The sequence below is a fragment of the Amblyraja radiata genome, chromosome 2, assembly GCF_010909765.2.
Source record: "Amblyraja radiata isolate CabotCenter1 chromosome 2, sAmbRad1.1.pri, whole genome shotgun sequence".
In the NCBI taxonomy this organism is placed as follows: domain Eukaryota; kingdom Metazoa; phylum Chordata; class Chondrichthyes; order Rajiformes; family Rajidae; genus Amblyraja; species Amblyraja radiata.
In genome coordinates this window covers 59613739-59631133 of record NC_045957.1, presented here as the reverse complement: position 1 = coordinate 59631133, position 17395 = coordinate 59613739, and the positions used below count along the sequence as shown (strand labels likewise).

At 41.2% G+C, this 17395-nt stretch overlaps 1 protein-coding gene across 1 annotated transcript in view; it reads left to right on the top strand.

Annotated features, from left to right (window-relative positions):
- The first annotated feature begins 284 nt into the window (after positions 1–284).
- Positions 285–17395, top strand: part of plekha8 (pleckstrin homology domain containing A8) — a 34818-nt gene continuing 17707 nt past the window's right edge. The window contains exons 1-7 of the mRNA XM_033047328.1: positions 285–443; positions 3366–3482; positions 7324–7479; positions 9114–9247; positions 13366–13518; positions 16557–16594; positions 16938–17071. Coding sequence (XP_032903219.1) covers positions 365–443; positions 3366–3482; positions 7324–7479; positions 9114–9247; positions 13366–13518; positions 16557–16594; positions 16938–17071 — 811 coding nt within the window. The 5' untranslated portion in view covers positions 285–364. The remainder of the gene's footprint in view (positions 444–3365; positions 3483–7323; positions 7480–9113; positions 9248–13365; positions 13519–16556; positions 16595–16937; positions 17072–17395) is intronic.

The window sequence follows — 17395 nt, the reverse complement described above, 5'->3', positions numbered from 1 at the left end:
CTCAGCTCTCCTCTCCTCCGGTCGACGTCACAAAGGAAAGCTCTTTCAGCCTCCGACGCCGTGACGCAACAAACACGCCGATGTGGCGAACGTCTCCCCAGCGTGAACGCCGATTGGTTCTTGTAACCGGAGGGCGGGCCTTGAGATGCAGATTTACCCCTCCTCTGTCCGCCGCTCTCTCATTGGCTGCGCACGGGAACGGACGCGCGCTGCTGGACGTTGTTCCCTTTGCCGAATGGCTGCTCGGCCCGTCAATCAGTGTGCGTCACGCGCTTCTTGCTTCTGATTCCGCCCGGCGTGTGAATTGTTACATTTGGCTGAAGTGGAACCTGAGCTAGACTGAGCTGCACTGCACTGAGCTGGGATGCGATGCGATGAATGGCAGGGATTGTATGCAGTGATCATGGAAGGGATGCTTTATAAATGGACCAATTATCTCAGTGGTAACTTACTGTTTCATTTCAAACGTGCGACGTGATTTCATCTTTCAATGGTTGGAGGCCAGCGCTCCTGTCATGTCATTTTATGTACTGTAAATTATTGCATTCTTGCACTCAAGGGATAATTTGCTTGTCCGATTGCTGGGCCTTTCAAATAATACACAGTGGAGACAGTTAAGTGGCAGGCCCATTGAAGCAATAACTTAAAATTGTGCGATTATGTAATTTGAATTTGATGTTCTTGAAAGCCCAACCATTATGTACTTAGTGTTTCAATGAGATACAAATAGACTGCTACATAAAACAAAAACAGCCTTTGACCTCCACGGTGACGTATCTGGATCAGTCGGCGAAAAGTAAATATGTCACTGTTGGGGATTTAATTCGGCAATATAAATTGTTGAAGGTACATTTAATTGCGATGTTTATCTCGTCTTTGGAGGTCAAGGAAGGAGCGTTCACGTCGCGGCCCTGTTTCAACCAATCTTTCCACCACCACGCACAAGGAGCACAAGAAGCGCAAGACAGACACCATTGTACAGATGCCGAGAAGTGTGTTCAGCTCTGGCTGAACAACTTCTAATCTTGTGTGTGGACTCGATAAGAAGAAGAAGATCTCGTCTTTATTTCCTGTTTCCTGAAAATGTTGTAGTTCATTTTCGTCAATTCGTCAAAACAAATCCTATTTAACTCGGTCCTTTACATTTCAGAACCAAACACTCATACTTCAAGACACAAAGTGCTGAAGTAACTTTGTACTTTTTTATGCAAACCAGCATCTGCAGTTTCTTGTGGCTTGGTCATTTGAATGATTCTGGAAAGCATCCTCTTATGGGCTGGTTAAGATGTTTTATTTAATGGATGAAATATTTAATGGATGAAACTGCTTCCTAAATTTAGATAATTGATAATTTAAATAAAATATATAGATTTTCACCTTCATTTTTCACCTGCATTTATTTGTGTGCAACTACCAGTCTGACGAAGGGTCTCTCCAGAGATGCTGCCTGTCCCACGGAGTTACTCCAGCTTTTTGTGTCTATCTACTAGTTTGAATAGTTGAACACTATCCAATTCTGGCAATGTTGCTTGTCAAGAGAGGATTCTGTGCAGTTTTGTGCATATGCAATTTCATTTCCAGCAACTACATTCAAATCTAGGTCGAAGGCCATCATTTTTTTAAACAATCAGCTGTAGTTGGCCCAAAAAGTTCCCTGCCATCTGTCTATTCCCTCCACAGATGCTGCCTGACCCACTGAGTTCCTCCATCACCTTATGTTTTGCTCAAGATTCCAGCATCTGTGGTTTCTTGTGATCCAGCAAAAAGTTTCTTGTGACCCCGTAAGGTGGCCGAAAGGAAGCACTGATTTGTTTTTACATTAAGGTTTTACATAACTGTATTTTCACTTTAAGTATCAATTTCAGGTAACCTGCTGACCCTTTCTTTCCCCTTTTGATCTCTCCGGGCCCTCTCATATGAATCATCTCTTCAATCCTTCCCCCTACCTCTTACCCCTGCCCTACCTATTCCATCTGTCAATCACACATGCATTCGTCCTTCCATTTGGTCTGTTTCCATCTGCCCACTGTATCGCCCTTATTTGGTTCCAACTTTCACCCTCCTTTCCTATCAGATTCCATCATCTGTATCTGTCTTCACCAATCACCACACCCCCTGTTGCTATGTCCTTCCCTCCCTTCCCCCACCTGCATCCATCAATCAACCTTTTCTAACCTAAATTGACCTGCATCTGCTGTTCCTTGTTACTTCAGTTTGCCTGTTGCTTCTCATTGACCCTTGCCTCATTACACTGGCTATATCCCCTCTGTCCTTGCAGTCCAGGTGACAGGTCCTAACCTGAAATGTGAATTATCCATCTCCCTCCAGAGATGCTGTCCGACTGGCTGAGTTCCTCCAGCTGACTGATTGTTGAACTCCATGTGATTTAATTGTAAAATAAAGAAAGACTTGCATTTGTACAACATCTTTAATTTCCCTTTCATGATATCCCAAAGTCCTTAATAGCCAAACATAGCTCCACTTCTCTTGAAATAGTCCCTTGGGACCCTTTCCTCTCACCCAGTAGCTTTGTGAAATCTATATGCTGGTCTTGCCAACCTCATTAAGATGCCACTGCATTTCGTTGTCTCTGTACTGTACACTGACAATGACAATTAAAGTTGAATCTGAATCTTTGTTGAATGTGATAGTCTTCAAGTAAACAAGATAACAGAACTTGCTTGTATTCTGAAAGTAGCGTGTTATTGTTTCAATGGATTGAAATCCGAAATTAACTGATCCAAAGTAGACGGTTAACAGCTGAATATTACCCACAATTTCATTTTGACAGAGCCTTGATTTTCAAATTCTTATTCTTGTCTTCAAATTCTGTAATGTCTTTGCCCTTCTCAACCCTGACCTCCTGTGGGCTTGGTCTTTGTTTTCCTCTATTTCTGCCCACGAGAATTCTCAAAAGGACACAAAATACTGGAGTAAGTCAGCAGGTGTGGGCTCTTATACATCAGCGAGACCCAAACTAGGCAATCGTTTCGCTGAACACCTCAGTCTACCTGGGCCTACCTGATCTCCCGGTTGCCAAATGCCTTAATTCGCTTTCCCGTTCCCACACTGACCATTCTGTCCTGGGCCTCTTCTATTGTCATAGTGAGGCCAAATGCAAATTGGAGGAACAGCACCTCGTATTTCGCTTGGGCAGCTTACAACCCAGTGGTATGAATATTGATTTCTCTAACTTCATTTAACCCATGCATCCCCCTCTCTCTCTTTCTCTCTCTCTCTCTCTCTCTCTTTTTTTTAATTGTAAAAGGGTCCATGGCATTATTGGCTAAACAGTCAGAATTTACCTTTGTAATCATGTGTTTATGTTATCGACTTAATATTTTGCTCCAAACATTTGTGCACAGGATGGCAGCCACGATGGTTTGTTCTTGCTGGTGGAATCTTGTCCTATTATGATTCTCAAGAGGACACGTGGAAAGGCTGCAAAGGCTGCATTAAGATGGCAGTGTGTGAAATACAAGGTGAGATGCATGTTGATCTTAATATCTTCAAATGTAATGTTTATTTGGAATAATGAGCATATCCAATGAAAATTAAATGTATATATTATGAGCAAAATTATTAAATAGCTTTCTGCCTGCAAATGGAGATAAAGCTGTTTACATGCATTGAGACAAATAGTTCAATTAATTTCTTCTACTCCTCACCAAAACGAATAAAAGGGAAAGAAGCAAGTGTGGCTTGGATCTAATGTTCTATACCATTCAATTAGTTTGAATTAGCTAATTAGCTAAACGTTTACCTAAAATGAGTTTGAGCTTTCTGATTCGGGTTTATGGGCTTTCAACAGCTTTAGACTATGATCTTTAAAAGTATTCTTGGTAACATTGCATAAGCCTTTAGTAATTAAGCTTAAAATATTTGACAGAATTTTGTTTTGTGGGACGAATCCCTTGAAATGCCATTCAGAATATATTCAGTATTTCATACACATGTAGAGCCATCCTTGTACAACTTTTAAGCAAAGGATGTGTGAAATGTTCATATCTAGTTACACTTTGTACATGAATGCAATTCCAGAAATACTAGAAGCTTGATACTCTCCGGGCAACATCAGGTATATGTTCATAATAATATATATTCAAGAATGTTCTGGTGGGGGGGATGAGCCTGAGGTTATTTTCTATCTCGTTGTTCTTGTGAAGTTAGTGTTGAGCCATATTTTGAGCCACTGCAATCCTATGTATATAAAAATATATATATTTTCCCCACAATTAGTTGGATTGGGGAGTTATAGAGTCATTGTGTTATACAGAATGGAAATGGGCTTTTAGGTCAAAATTGTCCATGCTGACCAAAATGCCTAACCAAAATAGTCCGACTTGCCCATATCCCTACAACCCTTTCCTATCCAAGTCTATTTTAAAAGTCACAATTCTGTCAACCCGACCACATCCTCTGCCAGCTTGTTCCATAAACGCACTGTCATCTGTGTGGAGAAAGTTCATTAACCCTTGGTAGCTTTCGACTCTCCTATCATGTGGTTATTAACCTTATCCACGACCCTCGTTATTTTGTAAACCTTTAAAGGACCACGCATCTGCCTCCTATACTCCAAGGAAAAAGTCCTAGCCTCTCCAGCAGCTCCTAACTTAAACTTTCCAGACCTGCTAATATCGTTGTAAATCTTATTTTGCATTCCAGATTAATGATGTTCTTTTTATAGCAGAGCAACTAGACTGGTAAACAGTACTCCAAATGTGGCCTTATCAATGTCTTGTCACAACCCCTGTACTCAATACCCTGACTGATCAGGGCAAGCATGCCAATAGTCTTCTTCACCACCGTCTCTATTTATATCTGTGGTCCAGTTGAGTTTTTGTCAATGATGACTACAAGAATGTTGATGTGGAGGAGTGTTGATGGCAAAGGCATTGAATGTCAAGGATAGGGGGCTTGACATGGTCATCACCTGACACTTACCAACTAGGAGCGCCGCATTGATGGCAGTCTCTGCCTACAGTCTGCCTGTTTTTCTGTCTTTTATTCAATTTTTAGTCAGTTTTAAAAGTTTGTTTGGGAGATTTCTTTAGCTTTTCTATGTGGGGGAGGGGGGCAGGGTAAGGGGGAAACCGTTTCCCAGTCACTTCCTGGCCAGGACACGACTATTTTCCGAGTCGCGTCCTCGCCCCCCTCCTCGGGGCCTACCATCTGGATTGGAGAGGCCTTTCCTGCCGGGGACCTGGACCAGAGCTTCAGCAGCGGCGGTGCAGCGCTGGATTCATCGCAGAGCGGGCGATTGCTTACCTGGATCGCCGTTGAAGCTCCGCAGTGCTGGGCCTGCTGCTTTAACATCGGAGACGTGGTTCGTAGAGCTTCCAGCGCGTCTGTTGCTGACTTCAACATTGCGTAATCCTGGGGCCCTTTGCCGCGGGCCGCCAGCGTTGAATCTCCGACCAGCGCAGCCTGTGGACTTTGAAAGCCGCGGATTCCGATAGGAGGAGGCCGATTCGGATGTCCAAGCCGCTGAGGATGCTCCAGTCCTGACGTCGGACTTCCATCACCCCGGCGAGCGGGCCTGAAAATCAGTCTGCCCGTAGCGGCGACAGTGGGGGGCTCGGAGCCCCTCCATTACGGGAGGACAACAGAGGAGGATGACTGAATTTTGGAGCCTTCCCTCACAGTGGGAAACTTTGATCCCGCTGTGTGGGGATATCTGTGTTAAAGACTATCGTGTTTTGTGCTCTTTATTATTTGTATGGCTGTGTGGCGACCACACATTTCAACTGTACCGATTGGTAATGTGACAAATAAATGTATCTTGAATCTTCATGAGAAATTGTGAAAAGAGATGCAAGTTATCTTTCGATCGGTGAGAAGGCACCAATGAATCTGTAGAACTAAAACGGTCAAAATTGCTTAATGATCTAAGTTATTAGCACATTACACAAAACAAGAAGTAAAATGTGGTGATTACTGCAATTATTAAGCTATTTTGATCTGCCCTATCAGACTTCCATTTAGTTCCACATGGTAATGGTCAGCTTGTTGTAATGAGGATATTTCCACTAGTGGAAGAGTCTAGGACCATGGGGCACATCCTCAGAATAATAGAATGTACCTTTAGAAAGACGATGAGGAGGAATTAGTTTTGTCAGAGGGTGGTAAATCGCTGGAATTCATTGCCTCAGATGGCTGTGGAGACCATCATCAGGTATTTCTAAGACTGATTCTTGATTAGTAGGGGTGTCTAGGATTATGGGGAGAAGACACGAGAATGGGGTTGAAAAGGAAAGATAGATCACTCATGATTGAATGATGGGGTAGACTTGATGGGCTTAATGGCCTAATTCTGCTCCTATGATTTATGAACATGAAGTTATGACATGCCCAGCAGGCCAAACTACACAGAAAAAACAGCAGCCAGAAGTGGTTCTTGTATTGATGGAAAGAAAGGTTATTTTTTTAAAGTTGGAGAGTTCAATATAAATTTCAGAAAATGTCAATATTTATTTAACTGTTGAAGAGCTTTAACTTTTATTATTTAGAAAATTACAATTACATAATAAATATAATGGTTTTGACATGCTTGTGAATGTCAGAGACATTCAGACATATTTAATAGTTTGGACTGCTGGACACCCAGCTGCCAAACATATTTCTTCAGCATGTAGACACAAAATGCTGGAGTAACTCAGCAGGACAGGCAGCATCTCTGGAGAGAAGGAATGGGTGACATTTCGGGTCTGATGAAGGGTCTCGACCCGAAACGTCACCCATTCCTTCTCCAGAGATGCTGCCTGTCCCGCAGAGTTACTCCAGCGTTTTGTATCTACCTTCGATTTAAACCAGCATCTGCAGTTCTTTACTCCACATTTCTTCAGCATGTTTTTGGGTGGGACTGTCCTGCCACATGATGGGGTTTGATTGCTGAAGTCCTGCTTTTGTGTAAGGCTGATGACGATTCTTGCAAAGAAATATTTCATGGGCAATACAGTTACGATGATTGTGGACTTAGCAAGTAGGTGAGAGAGTGGAGAACTTGAACAGCTTACCATTGTTGGGAAATGTGGGTAAGATGAGACATTCCCTCCATCTGCTGACTAAATCGCTTGTCTGTTTTTTTCTTTCCAAAAGAAAACCTTTTTGAATACATGCATGCATTTACTTTGTAGAAGTATATGTAAAAAGTAACTTGAAGTAAATGTTTTTGAGTTTTCTCTGATATGTTTTTTTGAAAACAATACACTGTTTAATTATTTCTTCCGCTGGTGAGCATTGCGATTATATATCTGTCAACATTTTTTTTGCCCCAGCTCCTTGTGTGGAGGAACAATAATCATCATTACCTTTTGCTTTCAGTGCATTCTGGTGACAGTACAAGAGTCGAGTTGATAATACCAGGAGAGCAACACTTTTATCTGAAGGCAGAGAATGTTGCTGAAAGGCAGAGATGGCTGGTTGCCTTGGGGTCATCCAAGGCGTGCCTAACAGATAGCAGGACCAGGAAAGAGAAAGGTATGTTTATCTCTTCATTTTTAAGATAACAGTATTAACATTGTAAAAATATTACAAGGATACTTTGTATCAAAGCAATTTTCAATGAAGTGTTCTCCGATATGAAGTGCAAGGTAATGCATAAGTCCTAGTCCCCATAGTCCTTACCTTCTACCCCATCAACCGTTGCATGCAACAAATAATCCTCAATAATCCTCCAACGGGATCCCACCACTAGCCACATTTTCCCATCTCCCCCCTTTCCGCCTTCCGCGGAGATCGTTCCCTCTGCAACTCGCTGGTTGATTCATCCCTTCCCACCCTTCCCACCCCCATCCCAGGTACCTTCCCTTCACTCAGCCCACATGAACCAACCTGATCTCCTGGTTGCTGGACACTTTAATTCTCCTTCTCATTCCTACACTGACCTTTCTGTCCTTGGTCTCCTCCATTGTCAGAGTGAGGCTAAACACAAATTGTAGGAGCAGCATCTCATATTTCGCTTGGGCAGCTTACAGCCCAGTGGTATGAATATTGATTTCTCTTACTTCAGGCAATTGATTCCCTATCTCTCTATCACTCCCCCACCCAAGTCACACTAGCTTCTCAGTTTCACCCCACAAACAGCTTACAATGGCCTGGTTCCTTTATCATCGTTACTTTTTTGCATATCTTTCATTCATTGTCCTATATCTCTCCACATCACTGTCTATATCTCTCGTTTCTCTTATCCCTAACCAGTCTGAAGGAGGGTCTCGAGCTGAAACATCATCCCTTCCTTCTCTCCAGAGATGCTGTCTGTCCCGCTGAGTTACTCCAGCTTTTTGTATCTATATTTGGTTTAACCTGTCATCTGCAGTTACTTCTTATACATAATGTATAAGACCTGCTTCCTCTCAAATACTCCTTTGATCCTTGCTGATCAGATGTCCAGCACAGAGCTCCATCTTGTTGTTCTTGTGAAGTTGACTGTGAGGCATTTTTTGAGCCACTGCAATCCTATGTATATAAAAAATGTATTCCCACAATTAGTTGGATTGGAGAGTTATATCGTCATTGAGTTATACACCATGGAAACAGGCCTTTTGGCCCAACTTGTCAATGTTGATCTCATTGAAACCTACCGAATAGTGAAAAGCCTACATAGAGTGGATGTAATAGGATGGATGTTTTAGGTCAGTGACACTTCATCAGGACTAGAGGTGTGAAAGTTCCCTTACGTAGGGTGGGACAGTGGTGCAGTGGTAGTGTTGGTGCTTTACAGCACCAGAGACCTGGATTCATTCCTAACATTTGCCGCTTTTATATGGAGTTTGTACATTCTCCTGTTTCTCTGGGAGCTCCGGTTTCCTCCCATGGTCCAAACACGTGCAGCTTTTTAGGTTAATTAGCTTCTGTAAATTGTCCCTAATGTCTACATTAGAACTAGTGTACGGGTGATTGTGGTTGGTGCGGACTCGGTGGGCCAAAGGACCTGTTTCCATGGTGTACCTCGGAACTGAACTATTCAATATTTGAAGCTAAATTGTGTTTTTTGTAACATTCTCTGTAATCTACTTTACATTTGGCTTATGTATTCTGTTTGAAATGAGCGTTTATTTTGAGTGTTTTGTGGAAAGTTGTGTGGAAAGCAACATTTTTTCCTTCTCTTAAAGAAATCAACGAAAACACAGAATGCCTGAAACAGAAGGTGTCCGAACTGAGATTGTTTTGTGATCTTCTTCTCCACCAAGTAAATAACCTCAAAGAGAGCACACAATTTGATCAGCCTGGCTCCACTAATTTTGAGGTATATGTTTACGGTGTCCCATTATATTGTTTACATCTCTTTAGATGTGCTTCGTACTCTTTAATCCATTTCTACAAAGTGCTCCACCAGTGATGGAGGATAAAGTCATGTTCAGCCTTGACAATTTTCCAGAAAATCACTAAAGGAAAAGTCTTTAATATCAATTCATCACCTGGACAAACTGTCTAGGAGAGAATATAGTAGGAGAACTTGATTAACTGCATTTTATTTTAATATGAAGCCACTAGTTATTTTGACCTTCCAAGAAAGGCCACTGTTTATCATAGACGATGGAAATGGGCAGAATTTACAGAAGGTCCTCCTATTTGCGATCATCAAGAACATAAAACAGTACAGCACAGGAACAGGCCCTTCAACCCAAAATGCCTATGCCAAACATGATGGCCAGATCAACTTATCTGCACATAATCCATTTCCCTCCTTTCACGCAGATAATAGTGTTGAACTCTCTTACGTTCACACCACCCCCACCCACATTACTTTCCATCTAATTTGGTGTTAAGAATGTATCAACTTTCTGTTATTTGCCATTTTTAACATTAATGGAATATGCCAAAATGTTTCACAACCAGGGAATATTTTCAAGTATAATACCCATTGTATATTGGAGAAATGTAGCAGCCATTTTATGTAAATGTCAATTCATCCTTTTTGTGAAAAGATTAATTTGTACAATTTGCTGCAGATTATTTATTTTTAATTGAATAATGCTGTCTAATCTTTTATTTCTGCTTCTCAGGAAGGCATTTTAACGTTCATTTGATAGCTCAATGTGTTGCACTATCATGTCAGCAGTATATGGAGGAGTAGGAGAATGTCTGAACATTAACATAGTCTTTGTCTCAACAATCCTGTGAATACAATTCGTAGTTATATAAACACATTTATCTTGTCATCATTTCTAATTAGAAAGTAAAACCTTTTGTCCAAGAGAAATTGATAATTTGTTGCTGTGTCGCCTGGCTAGCAGGGCTTTAGCCAATGACTTGCTGATACAAACTGTAGTTAAGCCCAAGCTACCAAGTGCTACTGAACTGCTGTTGTCCATGTCCCTTCATGTGCTGTTGAGGGCAAGAGAGAATCGACAGATGGCGCAGGAGTGGTGATGGATTTGGTGTATTTTCAGGGCCAGTGAAGGATGGGGGGGGGGGGGGGGGAGATCCTGAAGGTTGTGGTAGAGGGAGGGGGTTTGAGGTAGAAGGAGGAAGTACAGAGGTGAAGGTTGAAGGAGGGGATTGAGAGAGGGAGATGGGTGAGCAGAGGGAAACTGAGTGGAGGGGTGAGGGAGTGAACATTAAATACTGAAATAGACTTTTACTTTCCAACAACAAACAAAAATGATAAGTGTTTATCTGCAGCAAAGAACGCATTTACATGGCACCTCATACTCCTATTGGAGGTACATTTAAATTTATTTAAAGATGGACACATCAACTGGGTTGGGTCCTATCACTGAGGGGCAGTCTAAAAGTGCACAGAAATGTGAGCTACAGTTACACCAAAACCTCTTTGGGGGAAAAAAGAGGCCATGACAATAGGCAGAGCTTAATGAATAGGACAGTTTGGATTTCCACACAATGGACAATGAAAGCTAAGTTACTTGAGTTTGCATTTCAGACATGAAAGAGACCATTGATGCTTTGATTTTCTGGCATGTGATATTGACCTTGAGGTTTCAATGACCAGGATTCATATATTTACCTTTTATCCGGCAATGAAAAACATTGTTTTGCTTCGCTATGTTCCAACTACTGAGAAATAACATCCAACTTTGAGGGGAAATAAACATTTTATCATAGTGCTGGACACTTTGTTACAAAGGGCAATTCCTGATCATGTGATATTATGGAAATTCCCAATAATAAAGGCAATAAGGGGAAAAAAGATAAAACATGAAGGTAAGCTGGACAATAATATCAAAGAGAATACCAACAGTTTCTTTAGATATACAAAGACCGCTAAAAAATGACGCTGATGAAGTAGACGTAATATGGAATTAAAAAAAGTAAATGAATTGAACACTTTTTGACGTCAGACTTCATAGTTTCATCCTAGCTCATTCAAGTACCTGTCCAGATAGATAGTACATGTTTATTATTCCTCTCTCCATTATGTCATCTGACAGCTCATTCCAGATACCAGCAACTCTTTGTATGGAAACATTTACCCCTCAGATTCCATTTAAACTTTCTTTCAATGTAATCCTATTCCCTCTAGTTTTAGACAATCCTACCATGGGGAAACAGACATTGGCTATGTTTATAGCTGTGATTCTCAAAGCTAAATATGCCTCTCTCATTTTGCCTCTCACCCTTCTTTGTTCCAAGAAAAGAAGACCTACCATATCCAATTTCTCCTTGTAATTCAATTTCTCCAATCTAGAAAACATCTTTCACCCTTTTCTAGATCCTCTCTAACTTAATCATGTCCTTGTTATGTTGTGCAACCTAGAACAGCAGAGTGCAACTTGAAAAATGTACATTTTTGTAACCTGTTATGACTTCCTAACTCTTGTATTCAATGCCTTGGCTGATGAAGGCGAGCACTACATGGGCCTTCCTCACCACCCTGTCTGCTTGTGTTCCCTGCCTGTTTTCAGGAACGATATACTTGTACCCCAATATCTCTTTGTTCAACAACACTCTGTAGGGTCCACTCATCCATGTTTGCCTTGCCAAGGTTCAACTTCTCAAAATTGCATAATTCTGCACTTGTCTTAGTTAAATTCCATCTATAATTCCCTTGTCCACTTTCCCAGTGGGTCTAATCCTGTTGTGAACGTAGGGGGCCTTCTTCATCATCCACAATACCAACAATTTTGGTTTAATCTGCAAATTAACTAATCATATCACCTATATTCTCATCCAAATCACTAATGTGTATGACATGTAATAAACAAAAAGCATTAGTTTTATTTAAAAATGGGTGTGCTTGCTGTAACTCCATAGAGGAGCTGCAGTGAAGATTCACTGGACTGAATAGATTGGAACTGTATTCTCCAGACTTTGGAGGAATGAGTGAAGATTCTGAAAAAACTCAACAGGACATGGTTTCAGAATAAGGAGTAAGCTGTTTAAGACTGAAATTAGGAGAAATGTCTTCATTTACAGTTTCGTGAACCTTTGGGATTTTCTACCCTGGATGGCTGGAGCTTCAGTAATGTTCATTCAAAACATTCATCAATAAGTGCTACGAGATAATGCTATGCTGGTAAATTAGCCACGACCTTGACGAATGGCAGAGTAGGACTGAAGAGCCAGGTAGCCTCTTGCTCCTATTTCTATGTGGGCCCGATTGAGGCACAGGCCAAACTTTATTTGAGAATAGTGTCTGTTTTATTAGTTTGATGCCTTTTCCGAATGGTTTTGGAATTAATAGTCTATTAGAATTTTTCTTTAGGTCGAATTTTCTGGTCCACTTAGTTTGCCTGGTAAATGTGCTGCAAGGTCACTGAATGGCTACTCTGTGAATTTTATCAAAACAATATCACATCTTGTTTCATTAGTTACTGTAAAATGTCAGGATTGTGGTTTATCAGTTCCCCTGCCTGATAATGTTGAAGAGATATGAGGGGGGCCTTTTCTATCCAGAGAGTGGTGAGCTCCTGGAATACACTGCCTGATAGAGTGGTGGGAGCTGAGACACTGATAGCATATAAGAAGTGCCTGGATGAGCATATGACTAAAGTGGGCAAAGTAGACTGTCGGCTAAGTGATGGAAGGTGGGATTAATACAGACGAGGGTCCACGAATCAACATGGATGTGGTGCGCTGAATGCATGCAGACTCTAACTATGAAAATATCGTCCATCTAAACTGATGTACGTGCTATTATTTGATATGATATGATTTTCTAGGGGGATTGACATTGATTGAAGAGGCAAGGAAGCTGAATGCTTTATATGATTTTTCTGCAGTTCTGTTTTTGACATGAGAAGAAATCCTATAATATCATTAATCATGGTTGGTAGACACATCTGGCCTGCTAACCCAACAGTTTGTCATCCATGTCAATCCCTCCTTCAATATCTGGGCCATCTATTACAAAACTCTGTAACGTTGTACTTTTTATTTCTGTTAATTGCATTCTTTTTGAAGATCGACATGGCAACAGTTCTAAGATCTACATGCAATACCTTTATGAAGACACTGGAAGAATGCATGCAAATTGCAAATGCTTCGTTCAGGCCTGAACTATTGCAGCCTACACCACCAGATTCCCCGCATGTGGCTATCATAAAACTAAACAGGGTATGTTTGTTTATAGCAAACAATTTTGTTAAATTGCTATGATGATTTCAGCATACAGTTGGACCTTTCTCAAATGAACAGATGGTCTATATATCTGTCTCCCTTGTTTTGCCAGGTTCAGATGAAGTACATGTCATATTGCACAAATAGTGAACAATTTATTAATTCAATCACAATGTGTTAGGTAATTGGTATTCATTTTTCTCAAAGTTGTGTGTGAATCAATGTATTTCTATTACCTCATTTCTTTATATTAATTTATTGCCTATATACTACTAGTGAGGCAGAAAAAGACAAACATAAAAGAGAAACCTAATAATCCAGAGAGAGAGGAAACAATGAGCCATCTTACAATTTAATGGCCTCTGGTTTCTCAATGGGAGGTTTGCAACATCAAATGTTCTTCTTGGCACTAGTAAGGGAATCCTGCTCGCCTTCTTAACGCCCAGGAAACCTTAACACATCTTCTTTTGACGTTTATTATAAAGTTATGTGTATACAGAATTTAAGTGTATACAGAAATTATGAAGTAAACACTTCCTATAATATAATTCTTCACTTGCCTCTCATAAATCAAGCTGCAATTTTCAAAAAATTAAAGGAGCAAAAAAGATAATTATATTGTTACAACCTCAGCATAGGAGCACCGCAAGCCTGTGTACTCTCCCCTCTCCTTTACTCTCTCTACACCAAAGACTACACCTCCACAGACTCCTCTGTCAAGCTACTCAAGTTTGCGGACAACACAACCCTGATTGGACTGATCCAGGATGGGGAGGAATCTACCTACATACAGGAAGTGATACAGCTGGTGTCCTGGTGCCATCGCAACAACATGGAGCTCAATGGTCTTAAGACAGTGGAATTGATTGTAGACTTTAGGAGAGCTCCCCCTTCCCTCCCCCTACTGACCATCAACAACACCACAGTCATATCTAGTTCCTTGGAACCATCATCTCCAGGGACCTTAAATGTGAGGCCACCATCGCTCTAGAGTCAAAAAGGCCCATCAGAGGATGTACTTCCTGCGGCAGCTGAGAAAACACAATCTACCACAGGCAATGATGGTTCAGTTTTATACTGCCATCATAGTCTGTCCTCAACATCTCCATCATGGTCTTGTTTGGCTCAGCCCCCCCCCCCCCCCCCCCCCCCCCCATTGACGATCTACACTGCAAGGGCCAGGAAGTAACAAGCCAGGAAGCGAGCGGGTAAGATCTCTGACTCCTCTCATCCTGGCCACAAACTCTTTGAAGCACTTCCCTCTGTCAAAGCTGCCACAGCCAGACATAAAAACAGATTTATTTTTTTCCATGAGCGGTAGCTCTACTCATCAGCCAAAAACCTGTAGCCTCCTGTGCTCTGCTATTTTATTTAATTCTTCACATGTTTAAATTATAATGCTTTATTTTTAATTGTCTACTGTATATCGTGTTGGTACTTGTGAGCAAAGCACCAAGGCAAATTCCTTGTATGTATACATACTTGGCAAATAAAATCTATTGCATTGAATTCAATTCAATTCAATTATGGCAGGAGTTGAAAAATTGATCAGAATTAATATTTATCGGCCCCATCTTTGGTATAGAAATCTGTCACATATTTGTTGGACTTTTATCATTTAACCAATGTGGAAATTTCAAGCATAAAAAAGTTATTACTGATGTACTTAAATTTGGGTTGAATCAATAATGTTGATAATATACAGGTTGAACAATTGTATTTTGGCACCCTCGCTTCCAGAGCCTTTCTGGATTATCTATTTTTCCTGTGTATCTAAAGCACTATGGAGTGCCAGCAACTTAAATAAAACACATATGAAATGTGAACTGAATGTGAATGGAATGACCTGCCGACCCATCCCTGGCTCGCAGTGTACAGTTCCAGCTGCTGACCCCACTCCTGACTCGCAAGGTGCGCCAACGAGCTCTTCACCCATCGCATGGTCCGGTGACACGGCAGTTGTTGCAGCTCATGTTGTTGCCGCTGGGGACAGTGCTTTCTCACCGTGGGGCTCTCTCACCTCTCACCTGCTGCTGTTTCCTGCAGTTAGCGGTGGCTTTGTCCACTCCACAGGCTTATTTCTCCCGTCGCATTGTCCAATCGGCCTCTTCCTCATCCCACCACACTCCTCCCATCATTGTCATCGTCTCCTATTTCTCCCCCAAAGTCGCCGACATACTCCACCTTGGAAGCAACAAGGTGAGGGGAGGGAGCTGCTTGGTGACCGAGCGCATCTTGCCGTTGACAGCAGCAGAAGAAAGCGCTGTCTGCAGAGGCTACAACGTGAACCACAACAACAGCTATGTCACCGGAATGTGCGGTGGGTGAAGAAGGGCTCGGTGGTGCACCTTGCAAGCCGGGAGTGAGGTGGGAAGCCAGGGCTCTAAGTGGCCAGGGAGATGGTGCGAGCTGGGGATGGATGGCAGGTCTATTCGCTATATCCGACATTGGTTATCAGTGGAATTGTTAAAACGAGGGTTTACTATTTTGCCTTTGCAAACAGTTAGGGGAGATTGAGGGCATATTTGACATGGGATTTTGGGAAGCAGCCTTTTAAAGGTGCCCAGTAAATTAGACAAAACTTGACAGGAAGTTCGGAGTTCCAGAGGGTAAAAGTAAAATCGAACAGTGGACAGACGAGGGGTTGGGGTGATGCGTGGGGGACAGGCAAAGTTGAAACACAAAAAATGTAAAAATTGAGACTGCACAGATAGAATTAGACAAGTTCAAGCAGGAATTTCAGTTTTTGATGTAAACAAATAACAGAAGGACACCACTCAAGCAAACACTCCAGCAATGCCGCCTGTGGCAGCTCACGGAATTCCTCATAATTTTGTCTGTATTATAGAGCTGGGTGGCCATTGGTTGCTGGATGGCCATCGGTTCAACCTGTATCAATAAAGGAAACCTTTAAAACTTTGGGTTCAAAAAGTTAGTTGCTGTAAAACTCATAATCAACACTTGGTCTTTTGTGATTTGGAGGACTTGAGAATGTTGCTACTTTATAATTTGTGTTCTTTATCCATTTTTTATAGGTTAAACAGCGTTCATCCAGTTACAATTACAGAGAAAGGTAATAATTTATAGGGCATAGCACCATTGAAAATTAGTTCCATGAATCGGTCACAAATGTTATGTAATAATGGTCTTGCAGTTTTTTTAAATCTGGTTAAATTGCAATAAAATTTGGTAAATCTGTATTAACACAAGAACTTCATAAAGCAAATTATTTCTGTGACTCATCTCTTGGCCTGTTTTGTTTTAAATAATTCAAGAAAGATGATTTTGGAAAGACCCCTGCCAATTCCTAATCCACCCACTGTTACTGCAATTTTTGACTATTTCTGCTCAGATGGCACTCAGTTAAACTCGGGCATTGAAATATTTTTTTGTTAATTTAAATATGTTTACCACAGGAATGAACTGAAAATCCGTCAGAATGGATTAATGATAAAAGAAAACAAGATTAAGTCTTGGAAGAGGTCACAATTGGAAAGTGATGATCAGCATCAACAAAATCCAAGAAGGGGAAGTATTGAAAATGCAGAGGGTAAGATGGAAATATAAATGTGAATTTGGAACATATCTATGTCACCAAAGCCTTTGGAGGTGATAATGATGTGCAATTACTGTAGATCCTCATGGTAGGGGATGGAAGTAACTACAAACTTCTGTTTCATTTGACTATGTTGCTGACCATCAGTGAATATGCCAACTAGCTTTATTTTTTTTTCCCATTTCAACACAAATTAATTAAAAAAAAGTATTGCAGTGAAGTTTAAAAAAACATTGGTAGTATTTCTCCAAAGCACCCTGTATATTCACGTATTAGATCAGTGCTTGGGTAATTGTTACATCATGCGCACAGTGATGA